Raw genomic sequence first — 16,625 nt, 5'->3', positions numbered from 1 at the left:
AGGGATTGATGAGAGGATAAACTTAGTCTGTTATTCAGACATTATTCATGAACATTGTGCTAGAATTGGAAGACAGAAAGATTGAAGAATACACAGCCTTAATAGTTGCTGCTTCATACTACCATAATAAAAAGTGAGGGAATGTTTGGAAACAATCAAGAAATGATGTGAAGTTTCTAAGGATTCAGACATTTAGTCTGTTTCATTGATTAAATCTAATACTTCCCTAATAATTTGATACCACTCGAAATAGCCTTAAATAGTGTGTTTACACAAATGTTTAAAAGTCTCCAACTATGTCATCTTTAGGCATTTTGGAGAATAATAATGATACATCTAAATGTCTCATATATATATATACATATGTATATGTGTGTGTGTATATATATATAATTGGACACATTTGGTGTTTGAAAATAATTTCCCTTAAAAATTTGTAAAAAATGAATTTTTCTAAGTACACAGACAGCATGGTTGCATTTCTTTGCCAAAACCTTTTTATTCTGATAATATCTAAACAACCCATCTTAGTAAGAGAACATTTAGAAGTGGGATAAGTAATTTGTAATGTTTCAAGGTATTATTTCTGAAAAAAAATTTGTTTCAATTGGTATGGTTGAAAAAATTTCATAAAATATGAGATGAACTAATTTTTTTCATAATTATGTTAATGTTGAAAAGGAATGAAAAGTTCATGATTAGGATTGGTAGAAGTTTTGAATTTCAGGAGCAATTTTAATGGATTCAATTTATAAAGTACATCTCTTAAACATCAGCTATTTACTGACAACCATTTTAGCATGAAAATGGAAAGACAAATGTTCTAACAATTAATCATTTCTACAGTAGAATACTTAAGTAGTGTATTCCCTCTTTACATTTAATTTTTTTTATTCTGGACTTAAACACCAAAAAAGAGCATTTTCATACTCAACAAAACACAAAAAGAGTAACTTATATAAAACCACGAGTCTCCTTTTGACATTACTTGCATTATGAAAAGTATAAGTTTCATGTATTATTTTAAAAACTTTGTTCTCTCTGTGCATTCCAAAAAAAGTTTCAATGGCCCGTTTTATTTTTTGGCATTTTTATTGCTCTTCCCTTTCCCCAATTAACTGAGAAAAAGAGAGGGAAATATTCTTATAATAAATATAGGTAATCAAGCAAAACAAATCCACACCATCGCCATGTTTAAGAATCTGCCTGCACTCTCTGTCACCTTTGTCAGTGCTCAGTAATGGGCTTCCTCATGCATTCTTTGGTTATTGCTTTGCTCAGAGTTTTCAAGTGCTTCATAGTTGTTTCTCTTTATGATGTTACTATTGTGCCTATATAAATTGTTTTCATGTTTTTACTTAATTGCCTCAGTCTTTATGACTGAGGAGTCTCTGAAATCACCTCTTTTATAATTTCTTAAGGTGAAAGAATATTCCCTTGCATCTGTATACCATAATCTTTTCAGCTATTCCCTAGTTATCCACAAAACGATCAAAGGTCCTTACTTTAGATTGTAGCTCTGTTTTCCTCTCCACCTATACTTTTGATTCCCCTTGAGGTTCAGATATGAGTGAGGTTTATCTGATGTCCATTCCCTCTATTCTTATATATTCTTACAAAATGTGCCTACTTCCTGATTATATATAACATTCAGCTTTTGGTTATTCATCACAAATTTTCATTGCCTCTTAACTGATTTATGGCCCACTTCCTTAACTTGTTCCTCTACAACCCTCTATAACAAAGTTGTAGAATTCATGTGTAATATTCTAGATATCTATAGGATTAGGACTTGAACTTGTGACTTCATTGAGATAAGGAAACTTCAAGTAAGGGAATTCCCTCTAGTATAGGTTTTCTGCGCCTTATATTCACGGAGGGTTATAGCATTTGTGAATTTATTAAGTAACAATACTTGGGTATTTCCCCAAATAACTACTTTGGATTTTTTAAAATTTCATTACAATAAAGAAAATAATTAACAAGTGATACTTTTCCCTAGTGTGACTGTGAAATACTATGGAAAAGCTTCTCATGCTGCTGCTTATCCTTGGGAAGGTGTGAATGCATTAGATGCTGCTGTTCTTGCGTACAACAATCTGTCAGTTTTAAGACAGCAAATGAAACCCTCCTGGAGAGTTCATGGTGAGCATGTCAATACTTCTTTTATGCAGGGAGTAGAATTTATACTTTGTTGGAAATTAACATTTTAATAAGATTAATTTCTCTAAATGTTTATTAATTTGAGTGTTGGTAAAATAAGAATTCTTTTCAGCATGAACTTATTTTTAGAAATACACGCAATGAGAGACTGACATGGGTTGGTTTTAAATTTTTTGAAAAAACCATTGTTTCTGAATTTAAATACAGCTCCAGATACTTACTAGCAGTGTATCCCTTGGCAAGTCCCTTAATGTCTGTCTGCCTCAGGTTTCTCAACTGTAAAATAAATATAATAATGACACTTATCTCCAGTGTGATTGTGAGGATAAAATTTAATTTTTATAAAGTACCTTGCAAATTGTAATGTGCTATTTAAATGACGATTATTATTATTAGTTTGGATATCATTGTTTCTTTTCATATTATTTACTTTTCAGTGGTTTAGTTCTTATCTGTATTCAGTAATGTTTAAGGGAAACAATGTTTTTGTCAGTCAAGACGAGTGTATAAGTTGCCATCAATTTTTGTTTGCCAATTATGAGGTCCCCGTCTTAGTTTTCCCTTTTTTAAAAATGGATAATAGTTGCCTCCTAAATATCACAGAAATATTGCATAATGTCTTGAAGATGAGCGGTAAGAAAAAAAGTAGAATATTAATTATTCAGTCAGAGGATTTGGTTTTTAAATTCCATCTCTGACTCTTGTACCCATTGTGGTCAACTCCCTTGACTCAGAGAGGCCCTCTGAAGAGCTTCTCTAATTTCAGTCTAATCTAATCTCTAATTTGATGTGGTCAGTTGTAGAAATCAAATTCAGTGAAACAGATGAGCAAAAAAGAGAAGATAATAGATATGTAGTGGTCAAAAGCTGAATTTCTCCTTTTAAAGATCTTTTAGCAGAGCTGTAGCTTTTATTTGCTTTAGAGTTCTGACTATAATCTACTAATTGTGGCTAGAAAACCAAAGAAATTCAGTGTCTAAGACAGCTCTCCAAATCTGTAAATTGTGGAGGAGATCTGCACTAGTAGGACTTCCATGGGAACCTCCTCTAGTGGAAGGAGTTCTATGTGAACCTCCTATACTGATGAAATCCCAGAACTGGGTCAGTAGAAAAAGCTTTGTTGTTCAGTTGTTTTTGTGATCCCATTTGGGATTATACTGGAGTAGTTTGCCATTTCCTTCTCCAACTCATTTGACAGATAAACTGAGGCAAACAGGGTTGAGTGACTTCCTGAGGGTCACACAGCTAGTAAGTGTTTGAAGATGAATTTGAACTCTGGTCTTTCTGACTCTAGGCCCAGTGCTCTATCCACTGAGCTGTCTAGCTCCTTCTTAGAGAGCGCTTGAAAGTCCAGAATGAACCCTTATCCTAAAATCTTTGGCAGAGCTGAAACAAACACGTAGACAGCAGTAAGCCAGAAGATTAAATGTTTTCCTCCAGGAAAAAAATTTTTTTTTGTGAGCTGCAGAGCTGTTTGTGTTTCTGCTAGTGCCAAATCCAAGTTAAGGCTATATACAATTCTAGTTGGCCTCCTTGTTGAAGAAATTAAAAAGGCTTGAGGATCAATTTCTCATCTCCCAGTTAGGAAAGGTAATCAGATTTTTCTTAGGGAAAAAAAAAAGACAAACCCAGTCCATGACTATAGATATCTGTATCCAAATACATGAAATATGGATAATAATTAGGATGAGCCAAAAGGTCAAAATCAAATCTGAAGGAGACAGGGGAACTCTCACATCGTAATAGGTTGGAATATATCCAAATGGGAAAAGGAGAACTGGGAAGAAATTTTGGAGCTATATAGTAAGATATGGAATTTTCCCATAGAGGATAGAGCTAGATTCTTTGAGGAAGCATATTTAAGGTCTTTAAAAATTCCAGCAATTAGACTTGAGAGATAGAGTTAATATTTTAAAATCACTATTACTTATTGATATAAGGGGCCTCACAGAAAGGCATCAGCAATTTGGGGAGGGGAGAAGTAGATGAACAACTGGTTTAGGAGATATGGCTCCTGAGAAAAGGATTTGGATTTTTGAACCAGGAAGATGGAATGGCCAAATATAGAATTAACCTAAAAAGGATCAGTAAGATGTATGTTTGTAGTCTTATAGAGGTTTAAACTGAAAGTAGAAGAAGAGAGATGGTAGTAATTATTTTTAAAGCTCCCATTTCTTGCTAGGCACTTGCTAGGTGCTAAGGATACAAAGACAAAAATCAAATGGGCCCTGGCCTCAAGAAACTTAGTATTTCTCAGGGGAGATGGTATATAAATACTTGTAAACTTACTCAGAGGAGGCAGGATATAAATGTATTCAAGGGAAGCAATATATAAATATATGTAGCCACCATGGCAGGCTCAGGAAAGCCTTGTCACTTGGACTGAAATTAGAGGATAATGAAAGATTTTGAGCATTTGAGTTGAGGAGGGAATGCATCCAAGGTCCAGGAGTCATTCTGTGCAGAGACACAGGGATAATAGGAGAGGTATCATGTATGAAGAGCAGCAAGAAGAGCCAGTGGTGCTAGATCATAAAATATGTCAAGGTGAATTACGGAGAATATGCCAGAGAAGAGTGGGTTAGAACCAGCTTGTGAATGGCTTTAAGTTACCATCATTAGAGGGAAAATTTCCTGCCTGTATCCAAAAAGACACATATCACAGAGAATAACAAACAGAATATGTGAAAGCACAGTGACTAGCACATACTAAGTACTTAATAATTGCATGTTGCCCAATCATGATTAATGAATACATGATATTTCTTTTGTCTTGCTAACTGTCAGTGCTTAGAATAATTTATTGTGAAAAGTTTTCTAAGTGGGCAGTATCACTTTCACATAATCACTGCACTCTGAGGTTTTGAAATAATTAGCATCTCTTCACATCCTCACTTAAATTTTATTGCTGCTTGAGACCTTAAAGCATGTAATTTGGGGCCAGAAAAACTAGGTTCATGCCCCAACTCTTTATGGAGCTGTGACCTTGGACAAGTCCCTCTGCATTTCTCTTTATTGGTACAATGAAGAGCTTACATCAGATGCCCTAAATTACTTTCCATTTCCAGCATTCTGATTGTTGATGTGCCCGGTTTTGTTGCAGTAAAATTTTGCTAAATCCAGAGTAAATAGTATAAAATTTTCAACAACTTCACATAGACTTACAGTAAATTACATATAACTAATTATATCTCCAAGGTTCACTAGAATTAAAGAGCAAATGATTTTTAAAGTTGATGCTATATTATATAAACTCCTTCCTGTGGTTCATTGGAAGACTTGGACTTATACTCAGCTATTTCTGATTGGCGGGAAAATACCACAATTAAAGTAATAATATATATAGTCTTCAAAATCCTTTGCAAATGGGGTTTCTATGTTACTAATAACTTTAAATCTTTCTTTTTATATGAACATTGGTAGAAAAGCTTTTTAGTCCTGTTATAACTTAAGTTATTGCTTTCAGCAACTTTTTATTTTGCTTTACTCTAATACCCTGACTTTTTTTTTAGGTATAATTAAACATGGTGGTGTGAAACCTAATATCATCCCCTCATACTCTGAATTAATCTATTATTTGCGTACACCCTCAGTGAAAGAGCTTCCAATTTTGACCAAAAAAGCAGAAGATTGCTTTAAAGCTGCTGCTTTGGCTACAGGATGCACAGTAAGAAGTATTAAGAGCTAATCCATTTGTTAATCAGAAATGTTAATCAGAGGGTTTGGAGGGGGAAGGACCTTGATTTGGTTTTTCTCTACATTTTAAATTTAAAAAAAAATTTGAGAGACAGATGGAGAGGAAAATCAGGTTATCTGATTCCATTAATATAATTATGCGATTATTTTCATCTTGATTTTATCCTTATTATGAATTTTTCCATTTCAATTTCAAAGAATATTATAACCATAGGAAAGAGAAATATTTTCTCAGTTGGCTAAAATAGTTTATATTTCAAAAAGGCTTAAATATTTTATACTAGTTGACTCTGGGCTCCTCATTTGCCATGATTAGGAACAAGTATTTATAAGTGGTAGGGAAAACTTAGTTATTGAGAGATGTTTTGGGACTGTCAAATAGTACAATTAGGATAACTACAAAAAGTAGTGTTATTTATAGGTTATTATTATCCTTGGAAACACATAACTTGCCTTTTTATATTTGCTATGTAGTAAAATTCCTATATAAGGAAACAAGTCATTGGCAAAGCCTGATTTAGAGGGGAAAAAAAACATGGGATAAAAAAATTGCATAATGATGCAATATAGTAAACATTAGGACCTTAGAATAAGATAATGGGGGGAGGGGAAGGATCTGCCTTTTTATTCTGTAGAAGGGGATTTTATTTCTAACATCAATCAAATCAACAAACATTTTTTGAGCAGCATATACATATACGCTGGTACTGTACCAAGTACTACAATAATCTTGAATTTACAGCCTAATTGGGAGGGACTGTTACCTAATTATATATTAAGTGCTAAGAAGTAATACACACACTCTGTACTATAGTTATGAGGAAGAGTACAGGTCTACGAGACCATGATTGTTATTTACTTTTTCTTGAGGGATGTTCAAGTGGTCTTTGAAGAAGAATAGGAGTCAGCCGGGTAGAGTGGAGTCAGGAGGGCAATGTAAGCAAGAGAACATGCAAATAAAAACTGTTTGTTAAGATAGTCAACAGGAAATAAATTAAGAGACTTGGTTAGCTAGGAAGATAGATTAAATTATCTAATTAAATTAAATCCCTTGGAAACTGTTAAGAAGAATGAGAAAATTAAGTACATATAAATATGTACCCATGATCTGAACCCTAAGGGACATCTTTATGACAAGTTGATGTATTTATATTTGAATGTTCTCAAACCAGGAGACAAAATCCTGGGTATAGGTTAAAATCCTGGGTATAGGTTATATGATATAGTTAAGATAATAGCTGCCTCCCTCAGATGCTTACAGTTTATTGGAAATAGAAGTGCTCATAACTTTATTGATTTGAAAAAATTTCTCCAATTCTGTTTTTGTCTTTTTATCAAATTGTGCTTAATAACTATCTTTCATTAGGTGGAATTAAAAGGTGCAGGGCATGACTACTATAATGTCCTTCCTAACAAGAGCCTCTGGAAAGCTTATGTGGAAAATGGAAAGAAGCTGGGAATAGAATTTATTTCAGGAGATTCTGTGTCAAATGACTCATCAGGTAATTCTAAAGGGTGCTTATATATATAATTATTATATAATAAAGATCCTTTTGGACCTCTGGGTTAAAGGACCCTTTTTTTGAGGTGGTAAGAGTCAAGTGTTGCTGACTCTTAAGGCCTGCTCTCTATTGGCTTTACCAGAGCTTAACTCCTGCATATTGGGGAACAGAAAGGTATGAATTGTTAATGGAAGGGAATGTTTTCCTCTCAGATATTTGAAAAATTGAAGTTAAAGTTAATTAACCTTAAGTTAAAGTTAATTTCTTGAAGTTAAGGCAAATACAGAATGTCAAAGGAGTTCATTTCATTTTTAGAAGTAGCTATACTTGGCTTTTAACAAAATTCCAGATAATTACTCTGGGGACATTTGATTTAACTAATTTTCAAGTGACAAGATAGAACTAGATGATCTCTAAATCTTCTTTTTAATTCCTGTGATTGTAAACTACTTAAAAAAGAAAAGGAAAACAAGTTCTTAATCCTCTTTATAAACAAGCAGGGTCATTTCCAGGGCAATAAATACTTAGTTGTATAGGGAATTGATGATGTTTGTATTGTTTTGTTGCTAGGGGATAACATTTAGCACAGGTTTTTCAAAAATATAGAGATACTTTGAAGTTGCTTTAAAATTTTTCTACTATAATTAATATAACATTATTAAGAGGAAAAAGTTATTTAAAACATAGTGTGGTATAAGCTTAAACCTAGATTTAATTTTTAGGGTTTAGAAAAGATACAGAGTTAGGAAAGACCTTGAAACCTAAGCAGTAAAATGATCTTAGCTGTTATTTTTACATAGAAGTTATTTTTTTTTCTGTTTCCTAGATTGTTGTTTTTTTAAATTATTCTTTCTGAAAATCACATCTTACCAAATTGCTTAGGACCACTTACCAATATAGCAACTTTTATGAAATATGAAGGTGAATATTTATTAGGATTTTGAATTTTTCTGGAAGTAGGATTTTTATTCTTCCCATTTTCTCTTGTTTCTTTTTGTATAGACTTCATAATGATATGTTATATAATGTGCTAAGAAGTTATACAAGTGCTAAGAAGTGCTATAAGTGCTAAAAAGGCTGAATTATATAGTAAGTGTTAGGAAGTAATACACATACTGTGTACTATTGTTATGAGGAAGAGTACAGGTCTACAAGGCCATGATTGTTATTTATTTTTTCTTGGGGGATGTTAGACTTCAAGTGATCTTTGAAGAAGAATAGGAATCAGCTGGATAGGAGTGAGGAGGGCAATGTAAGCAAGGGAACATGCAAATAAAAGCTGGATGGTCTGGCAAGTTATGCCAGAAATTCTCAGGGTTTTCTAGTGGTATACTGGAAAAACTAAACACAAAACAAAAAATTTGTAAATCTAATTGTCTTCCTCACTTTTCCCCAGTTTTTCATTTGAGGAAGAAAAAATAACTAGTAGACATCATAGGATCCTGATATTTTTATTGTGCTTTATGGCTTTACAATCACATGAAAGCAAAAGCCTTTTCCTAGCCTTTATTCTACTTCAAACAAAGATTCTGCAGTAAATCTGTTTCTGTATCTAGATATTTGGCTTCTAGTTACAGAACTTTGTCAATGAAATTCTAAGTTTCAATGAACTATTTTCACTGGTTCCTTACCTGTAATGATCAAACTATATGATAAATTTTGATTGAGTTTTTTGACTATTGGACAAAGATCTAAGGCTTTTTAGTAGTTTTTTTTTTTTTTTTAAGATGTCTGTCTCAATCAACTATCCATTCATTTTATCCCTTTAAAACTGATTTATGGTCATTGGACTAATTGATAACAAAGTTGAACTGGGACCCATTCTTCTTATTCTCTTGTAAGTTCAGACCTTATCTCACTGAAGTTTCTCACTATAAGCCTTGTACTTCTTCCCTTAACTTTTCTCTCTTCCCCCCCACCACTCCCCCTTTCCTCCCCTTATACAAGGCTGGAATCCTTTACCTTTTTCTCCTGCCCTAGCTTCTCACGAATTAGAAGCTTTCCCCCGGAAGTCACAGATAGTTGTTCTTGACTGGGGGAGTCCACATTCTTAGTCCTTTGGAGCATGATGTTCTTGGCATCACAAAGTAGAGCTCTCAATGCTCTAATGCATCTCTCCCTCTCTCTTTCCCTCTCCCCTCCTCTCTCTTCCCCCTCCCTCCTTTCCTCCCTCTTTCTCTCTTTTTTTCCTCTCTTTTTCCCTCTTCCTCTCTGTGTTTTATCTTTCTGTCTCTTTTTTCTTTCTAATGCAGTAACAGCTAGGGGCATTAGAAAAAACTTCATGTAGATATTACTTGGAACACTTTCCTTTAAAGAAATTTGGGCACTGAGAAGTAGAGGTGAGTGAAGATTCCATTTCAGAGGGAATGAGTTGTGCAAAGGCATTAGATGCAAGTGATGGAATGTCATGTATGAGGAATAGCTAGTTGGCTATTTTTACTGGAAGACATAAAGGGGGATGAATGGGAATAAGGCTGGAAAGCCAGATTGTGAAAAGTTTTTTCTATTTTTTGTAGAATCAGTAGGGAGCCACTGAAGACTTAAGTCCATGTGTAACCTAGTCAGGTCTCTGTTTCAGGAATGTCACTTTGATATTTCTGTGGAGGCTGGAACAAAGAAGAAAGACTGGAAACAATTTAGAGAATAACTTGGGAGTTGAGGGCCTATTGCAGTAGTCCAGGGCAAGGTGATGAGGGCCTAAAGGGTGAGTGGACTAGAGTGATGGATACAAAATCCTAAGTCATAGATTTAGAACTGGAAGAAACCTTTGAAGTCATCAAATCTAGTAAGTACGTCTCCCCCAATGTCTGCATGTATCTTTTTTTTAAACAAATGAGCCCACAGGCTCATAGAGAGAGTTAACCTTAAACAGCTTTTCCTGGGTCACTCATGAGTAAGTGGAAGAGGTGACAGTTGAGCCCAGGTTTTCCTGATTCTGAAGCACACTAGCCACCCATGCCATGCTGCTGTTGGTGGAATTGTCAAGTCAAAAAATATGGGAGGTGAGATAAGTCAAATATGACTGACTAGACAGATGCTGGTGATTTCAATAGAAATTGGATGTTTAGAGGATTAATGGGTTTGGAGGAGGGCATGAGTTCTCTTTTGGATATGTTGTGTTTGAGATACCCACGGAATATTCAGATGGAAATGTTTAGCTGATAAATGGTAATGTGGGAGTACAATTGAAGACTAAAACTCTAGATTTAGAGGCCATCTGCATGAAGATGATTGAATACATAGAGCTAAAGTTAATATCAATGGAGACAGTATATGTCTGTCTGTCTGTCTGTTTCTCTTTTTCCCCCTCCCTCCTTTCCTCTCTTTTTTCCCCTCTCTGTCTTTTCTCTCTGCCTCTTTTTTTTCTCTCTGTCTCTGTCTTCCTCTGCTTCTGTCTGTCTCTGTTTCTCTCTTTGTCTTTATTTCTTTTTCTCTGTCTTTGTCTCTGTCTCTCTGTCTGTCATTCTCTTTATCTGTTTCCATGTCTGTCTCTGTCTCTCTCTGTCACTCACACACACGTATACACACGCACACACACAGATAGAGAAGAGATATATATTCATAGGTAGTAGGCAAAGCCAGTTTGATGATTCTTTAAAGGAGACTAAAAGAGAACAGTCAGACATGAAGAGAGCCATGAGAGAATCTTTATAAAAGCTAAGGCAGGGAGACATTGTCTTTGAAGAAGGGAAGTAGCCAACTGAGTCACTATACATTGAGAGGAGGTCATTGGTTTGGCAGTAGGTGAAAGCACTGGTAATCTTTCAGTCAAGGAAAGGTAATCAGGGATTGAGAGTATAGCGGAAAGTAGGCAAATGGAGGCATTGCAAGGGATTGAAAATACAATGAAAAATAAGCAAATGGAAGCTGAGACTTATCTGATTTATTATTGCTCATGGAATTTAGATAGTCTTCTTAGAAATCATCTTATCCAATCCATACCTAAGTAGCATTCTTTCCCCCTCTCCCCCAAAATACTTCTGGAGCCTTTACTTGGCCTCTTTTCGGAGGGGGATTACTCCAGAAGCAGCCCATTCCACTTCTGCATAGCTCTATTTGTTATCTCAAAACATAATTTTCATAGGGAAAATATGTCTTGAGTTCCAAAATACCAAACTAATTTACAAGTAGATTTTGAGTATCTGATCCATTAATAAGTTGAAAATAACTAGTACTACTTTTTAATAAAAATGACTGACCCAGAAATATAAAAAAGCATCTGATAGCCACACATCTGCGTGCTTTACTATGTTTTTGCCTAATAACTATACTTTGTATTATGTTCCAGAACTGGGGTTCGCTTTTCTGGTTCTGGGGATTAGCATTTAGGAATACCTAGATCAAGTGATAATACATTTTCATTCTATATTCCAATATACTTTACTTTTCCCACCACTAAGTTTAATATTTGTCTTTGAAAAATATGCCACTATGAATATATTTTGCTTTTACTATATTTTTTCATGTCTGAACTTGAAAATTGAGTTTTTGATTATAATTTAATAATTCAAACACTTAACTGAATACATCTCTTTTATTTTATATGCTTCAAGGTTCCACTGACTTTGGAAATGTTACTTTTGTGGTACCTGGAATTCACCCTTATTTTTATATTGGTTCTGATGCACTGAATCATACTGAGCAGTATACTGCAGCTGCAGGTAAGGGTTGCTGATGTGAATAGGCTTTGGAATATATCATCTGGTGGAGTGAAGTGAAGGGAGAGAATTACCTGCATTTGACAGCCAGCATTTATATAACATTTTATGCTTTGTACATTCTTTTATGGAAATTATTTCATTTGCTCCTCACCACAATCTTGGGAGGTAGTTGCTATTTTATTTTCATTTTACAGATGAGGAGACTAAGATGGACAGAGAATACTTGCCTGTCATCACACAGCTAAGTAAAGTGTATGAGGCCAAATTTGAATCAGATTTTTCTGACTCCAGCTCCAGCTCTCTGTCCATTGGACTACCTAGCTGAAAGCAAATTTGTCTTTGTGGTATAATTATGCTATAATTAAAATTCTCAGAATTAGTTATGAATGGAGAGTAGGGAAGTAATTGAGCATTAACTGTCAAATTCATGAAGTATTTCTTCATAGTCAAGTTTGTTTTAGTTTAATTTTCAGTGAGGCTGGAAATGTTTTATTTTCCTCATTTGTTCTATATATATTTGGATATATCCATATATTTGGATATATCTTTATGACCCCAGTGCCAGGCACATAGTTGGCACTTTAATGTTTGTTGTTCTTTCCACCCTATAGGATCCCAAGAAGCGCAATTCTACACTTTGCGTACTGCTAAGGCTCTGGCCATGACAGCACTAGATGTGGTTTTCAAGCCAGGTTTGCTGGAAAAAGTTAGAGAGGACTTTAGATTGAGCCTTCAAGAAGAAGAGTTTCTGAATACTACAGATCAAAACCAAGACCTCAGCACAACTTGTGAATCACGTTAACAATGAGTTCTTTCATCAATGAGGTAGAACAGGATTGCTTTTTTTTCCCCTCTAGGATCAAATTTCTGGTACTTTGAAATTGTGTGACACAGTAAGAGGGGAATATAATCTAAATGGAATGTTAATGTAATCTAAATCATGTAATCTAAAATAAATTTACAAAGATCTGTATTTCAAGAGAGTTTAAATGTACTAGAAATTGACATAATTGGAACATAGTAATCCTAGAACTTATTTTTCCAACACAAATAGGTACTGCAAAGATGAATGTTGAAAAGATTTTAGGTTTAAAATCTAATGATTAATAGAATTAACATGCTTTTGGAAGTTGTAGGTATAAACTAGTAAAAAATATACTGTGAAGAAAAAATTTAAATATGTGAATAGCCTTTTATTGGCTTATTTATTTAGTGATATCTGATGTACATTGATACTATGTGAATATTTTTAAAAGAAGTGAGAGGAAAAGGAGCTGCTTGTATGTGCTATGAATTTTATGAATTATTTGTCTTGATAATTGAGTATAATGATAGTAATACTTTATCTGAAATGGAATCAGTAAGAAAGGATATTTGACTTGTATAGTCAAATCTCTTAATCTTCCTATTTTTTTCTTTACAAAAGGAGAGAACTGAAGGAGGGCTTCTCACGATTTTTTCTAGCTCTAGAAGTTCTATTGTCCATACTCTGTCCCCGAATTTAAAGTTCTTCATGAATAGATCTTTTATAGGTTTATGGTTTCTGAGGCTAGTACTTGAGAATTACATGTCTCTTTCTTTTCACAATAGACGTAAATAAAAGCATATTTACCCATTGATTTTTATTATTCAGCTGGATATTTTCCTATCAACTGAGTTGGAAACTTTTGAGTGAGGTTAAGATAAGAGGTAGTCAAGCTTGTGACTTATTCACCATTGAAGGATCCTATCAGCACCATCCCTTAAGGGAACTGTGGTTCCTACTTTACAATCCACTTTTCCTTACTCAGATTTTCTTTTATTTTGGAATTTCCCTTCGATCTCCAGTCATACCATTGTTTTTCATGACTTTACATTTTCTCAGGGCAAAAAAAAAAAAATCTTTCTATATAATGGCTTGTAGAACTTTCTTCTCCATTTTCTCCTACCTGGGGATTTAACAGCAGATAGTAATTATAACATATTTACATTTAGGCGTGGACATCGAAACCTTTGAAAATACAAGGCTTTGGTATGTAAAGCAAATTTATTGGTATAGTCAGTGTACTTAGAGTGAATTCAGGCATCAATGGTATTTTAGAACACTTCATTTCCTTCTTGATTTTGTTCCTGCCACCTTCCTCAAAAAGAAAGCATCTCCTATGACAAATTACTTTGAGCCAAATCCCATGTGAAACTGAAATTCCATTTTTCCATGTGGAAAGAAAGTACAACCAAGAGCTTCATGTTCTAGTTTATAGGCATGAGCATGACTATAACTCATCTCTATCACCTAATTTGAATTAGCGAGCAGGATCCCCAATGCTGAAAGCTAGTTTCTTTGGAATTTGGTTCTTGTGCCACAGTTCCTTTCATCCTAAGAGACAGGCCAGAATCCTCAGATTTTTCAAACTGATCTTCAACCTTATTTCCCCTGGTAAATTGTTAGTCTTTAGTTTTATGGTTTGCCATTTTAGAGGACAGAGGAAAGTAAAAATTAAATAATCTGTGAGTATTATTTTTAGGGGAAAATGAGTAAGGGGAATAGAAGATCTATTTATTTTAGGTCATATTTCAGATCATTTTTGATCAGTTTTTTGCCCTGCTTTTTGATTAAGTTGTATGTGCATTTTTTTTTTTGAAGGGGGAAAATTAAATGCCTTTTCTAAATTAGTTTGACTGACATGACTTGAAAAAAAAGTCATTTCTAATAGATCTAGAGAACATTTGTTAAATGCCTTATTTTATATGCTGTAATAACTTCAAGTCAGGAGAGTCTTGTATTCATGTCCTTCTAACTTGTCACCATGGACAAGTCATTTGACATTTTTATCTATAAAGTGGTAATAATTCTTGTTGTGGAAGAAGATTGAAAAATATGTACATAAAATAATTTTGCTAATATATTCTTTCTCCTATAAGACTGTAAGCTCTTTGCAGCCGGAATGTGACTTATTTGTTTCTGTTTTTATATCACAGGGACTTATACATGGGTATTTGATAAATACTTGCTGAAAGACTTACAGAATCTCAATTTAATTTTAAAAGGACTGAAAAGGGTGATATAGTACAATGTACACACGAAAAGAACCCTCACTATGTAACATTTCCAAAAAGTGGTTATCTAGCCTTTTCTTAAAGACTTCCAAGGGAAAGCAGCCTTGTTCCACTTTTGGACCACTCTTAATTGTTAGGTGGTTTTTCCTGACATCAAGCCTTATTTGACTCTTTGCAGTTCTGCCTTTTGTAACTTCCTCATTTTTAAACCAAGGGAATGAAATAACTTTGGAGATTATAAGATAAATTATTAGGCCCTGATTAAAAATTTTGTGGCTATAGCAACATATACTTTTTGGAAAAGAGAAATAGTAAATTATTTATGGACATTATTTCTAAAGTGAGTGGATGAAGAGATTCTTAACAATTACTTTTCATCCTATATAAATTTTAGTCAAATGTTGAGGGGAAAGTTAGATCAATTAGTGATAAATTTTGCATTACATAATTTTAAATGAAATTTAGTTTTATTAATTCTCTTTCAAGTCTATGTGGACATTTATATAGGCTAAAACTGTTTTCATAGCAACTTGAGTTAATCATAACTTTGTATAGTCTTTTGTTTATCATTGGTTTAAGGTACTTTTTCCCCTCAGGAAGTACAAATATAAACTTCTGTTTAGCATGAATTTTGAGTTAGGTTAAATTATTTAGACTTAATGTCTTTTGGGGAAAAAAACAAACAAAGATATATGGTGGGATTATTGATTTGAAAACAAGTCATGGCTCTATATGGAACCTGTAATAATAATGTGTGTCTTCCTCCTGTCAATGAATTCAAGCCATGGTATTTATGTATAATCCACAAAAAAGAGTGTTAATTACTGATAATCTTTTTTTTTTTTTTGTAATTTAACAGTGGTAAATTTTTATTGCATATTTACACTAATTGGCCTGTGAGCTGGTATTTTAGAGGTCACTGACTGGAAGTTTTAAATAAAATTCTAATGAAATAAAAATGTTAAAATGTGTGAATTCTTTTCATGTGCTTGACTGGGGGAACTTTTGTTATTTTTAGAATTATTGTCCAGTCCCAGTATATAAACTTTTGAGGAAAACATTTTTGCTTACTTGAAACATAGCCATGTTCATTTAAAGAATTATCTTATACTTGTTGTGTATCTAATTTATATTTTAATATATTTAACGTCTACTGGTCATCCTGCCATCTAGGGGAGGGGGGGGTAAGAGGTGAAAAATTGGAACAAGAGGTTTGACAATTGTTAATGCTGTAAAGTTACCCATGTATATATCCTGTAAATAAAAGGCTATTAAATAAAAAAATAAATAAATAAATAAATTAAAAAAAAAAAAAAAAAGAATTATCTTAGAGCCTGATGTGTAGGATCGTTTGGAAGGGAATTGAGTCATTGCCCTATGACTAGATGAGGTAAAATAAAAATTATTAAAGATTGTCCTACCGGGGGCAGCTAGATGGTACAGTGAATAGAGTACCACCCTGAAGTCAGAAGGGCCTGAGTTCAAATTTAGGTTCAGACACTTAATATTTATTAGTTGTATGACCCTGGGCAAGTCACTTAACCTCAATTGCATCACCAAAAAAATT

General features: G+C 33.8%; 1 protein-coding gene across 1 annotated transcript in view; it reads left to right on the top strand.

Annotated features, from left to right (window-relative positions):
• Positions 1–16,209, top strand: part of PM20D2 (peptidase M20 domain containing 2) — a 52,558-nt gene extending 36,349 nt beyond the window's left edge. The window contains exons 4-8 of the mRNA XM_031964533.1: positions 2,003–2,145; positions 5,676–5,830; positions 7,226–7,361; positions 11,915–12,022; positions 12,634–16,209. Of these exons, the coding sequence (XP_031820393.1) occupies positions 2,003–2,145; positions 5,676–5,830; positions 7,226–7,361; positions 11,915–12,022; positions 12,634–12,824 (733 nt within the window). The 3' untranslated portion in view covers positions 12,825–16,209. The remainder of the gene's footprint in view (positions 1–2,002; positions 2,146–5,675; positions 5,831–7,225; positions 7,362–11,914; positions 12,023–12,633) is intronic.
• The last annotated feature ends 416 nt before the right edge of the window (positions 16,210–16,625 follow it).

The sequence above is a fragment of the Sarcophilus harrisii genome, chromosome 4 (genome assembly GCF_902635505.1).
Source record: "Sarcophilus harrisii chromosome 4, mSarHar1.11, whole genome shotgun sequence".
Classification (NCBI taxonomy): domain Eukaryota; kingdom Metazoa; phylum Chordata; class Mammalia; order Dasyuromorphia; family Dasyuridae; genus Sarcophilus; species Sarcophilus harrisii.
Note: the sequence above shows the minus strand (reverse complement) of the source record. Positions and strands in the feature narration are given on the sequence as shown.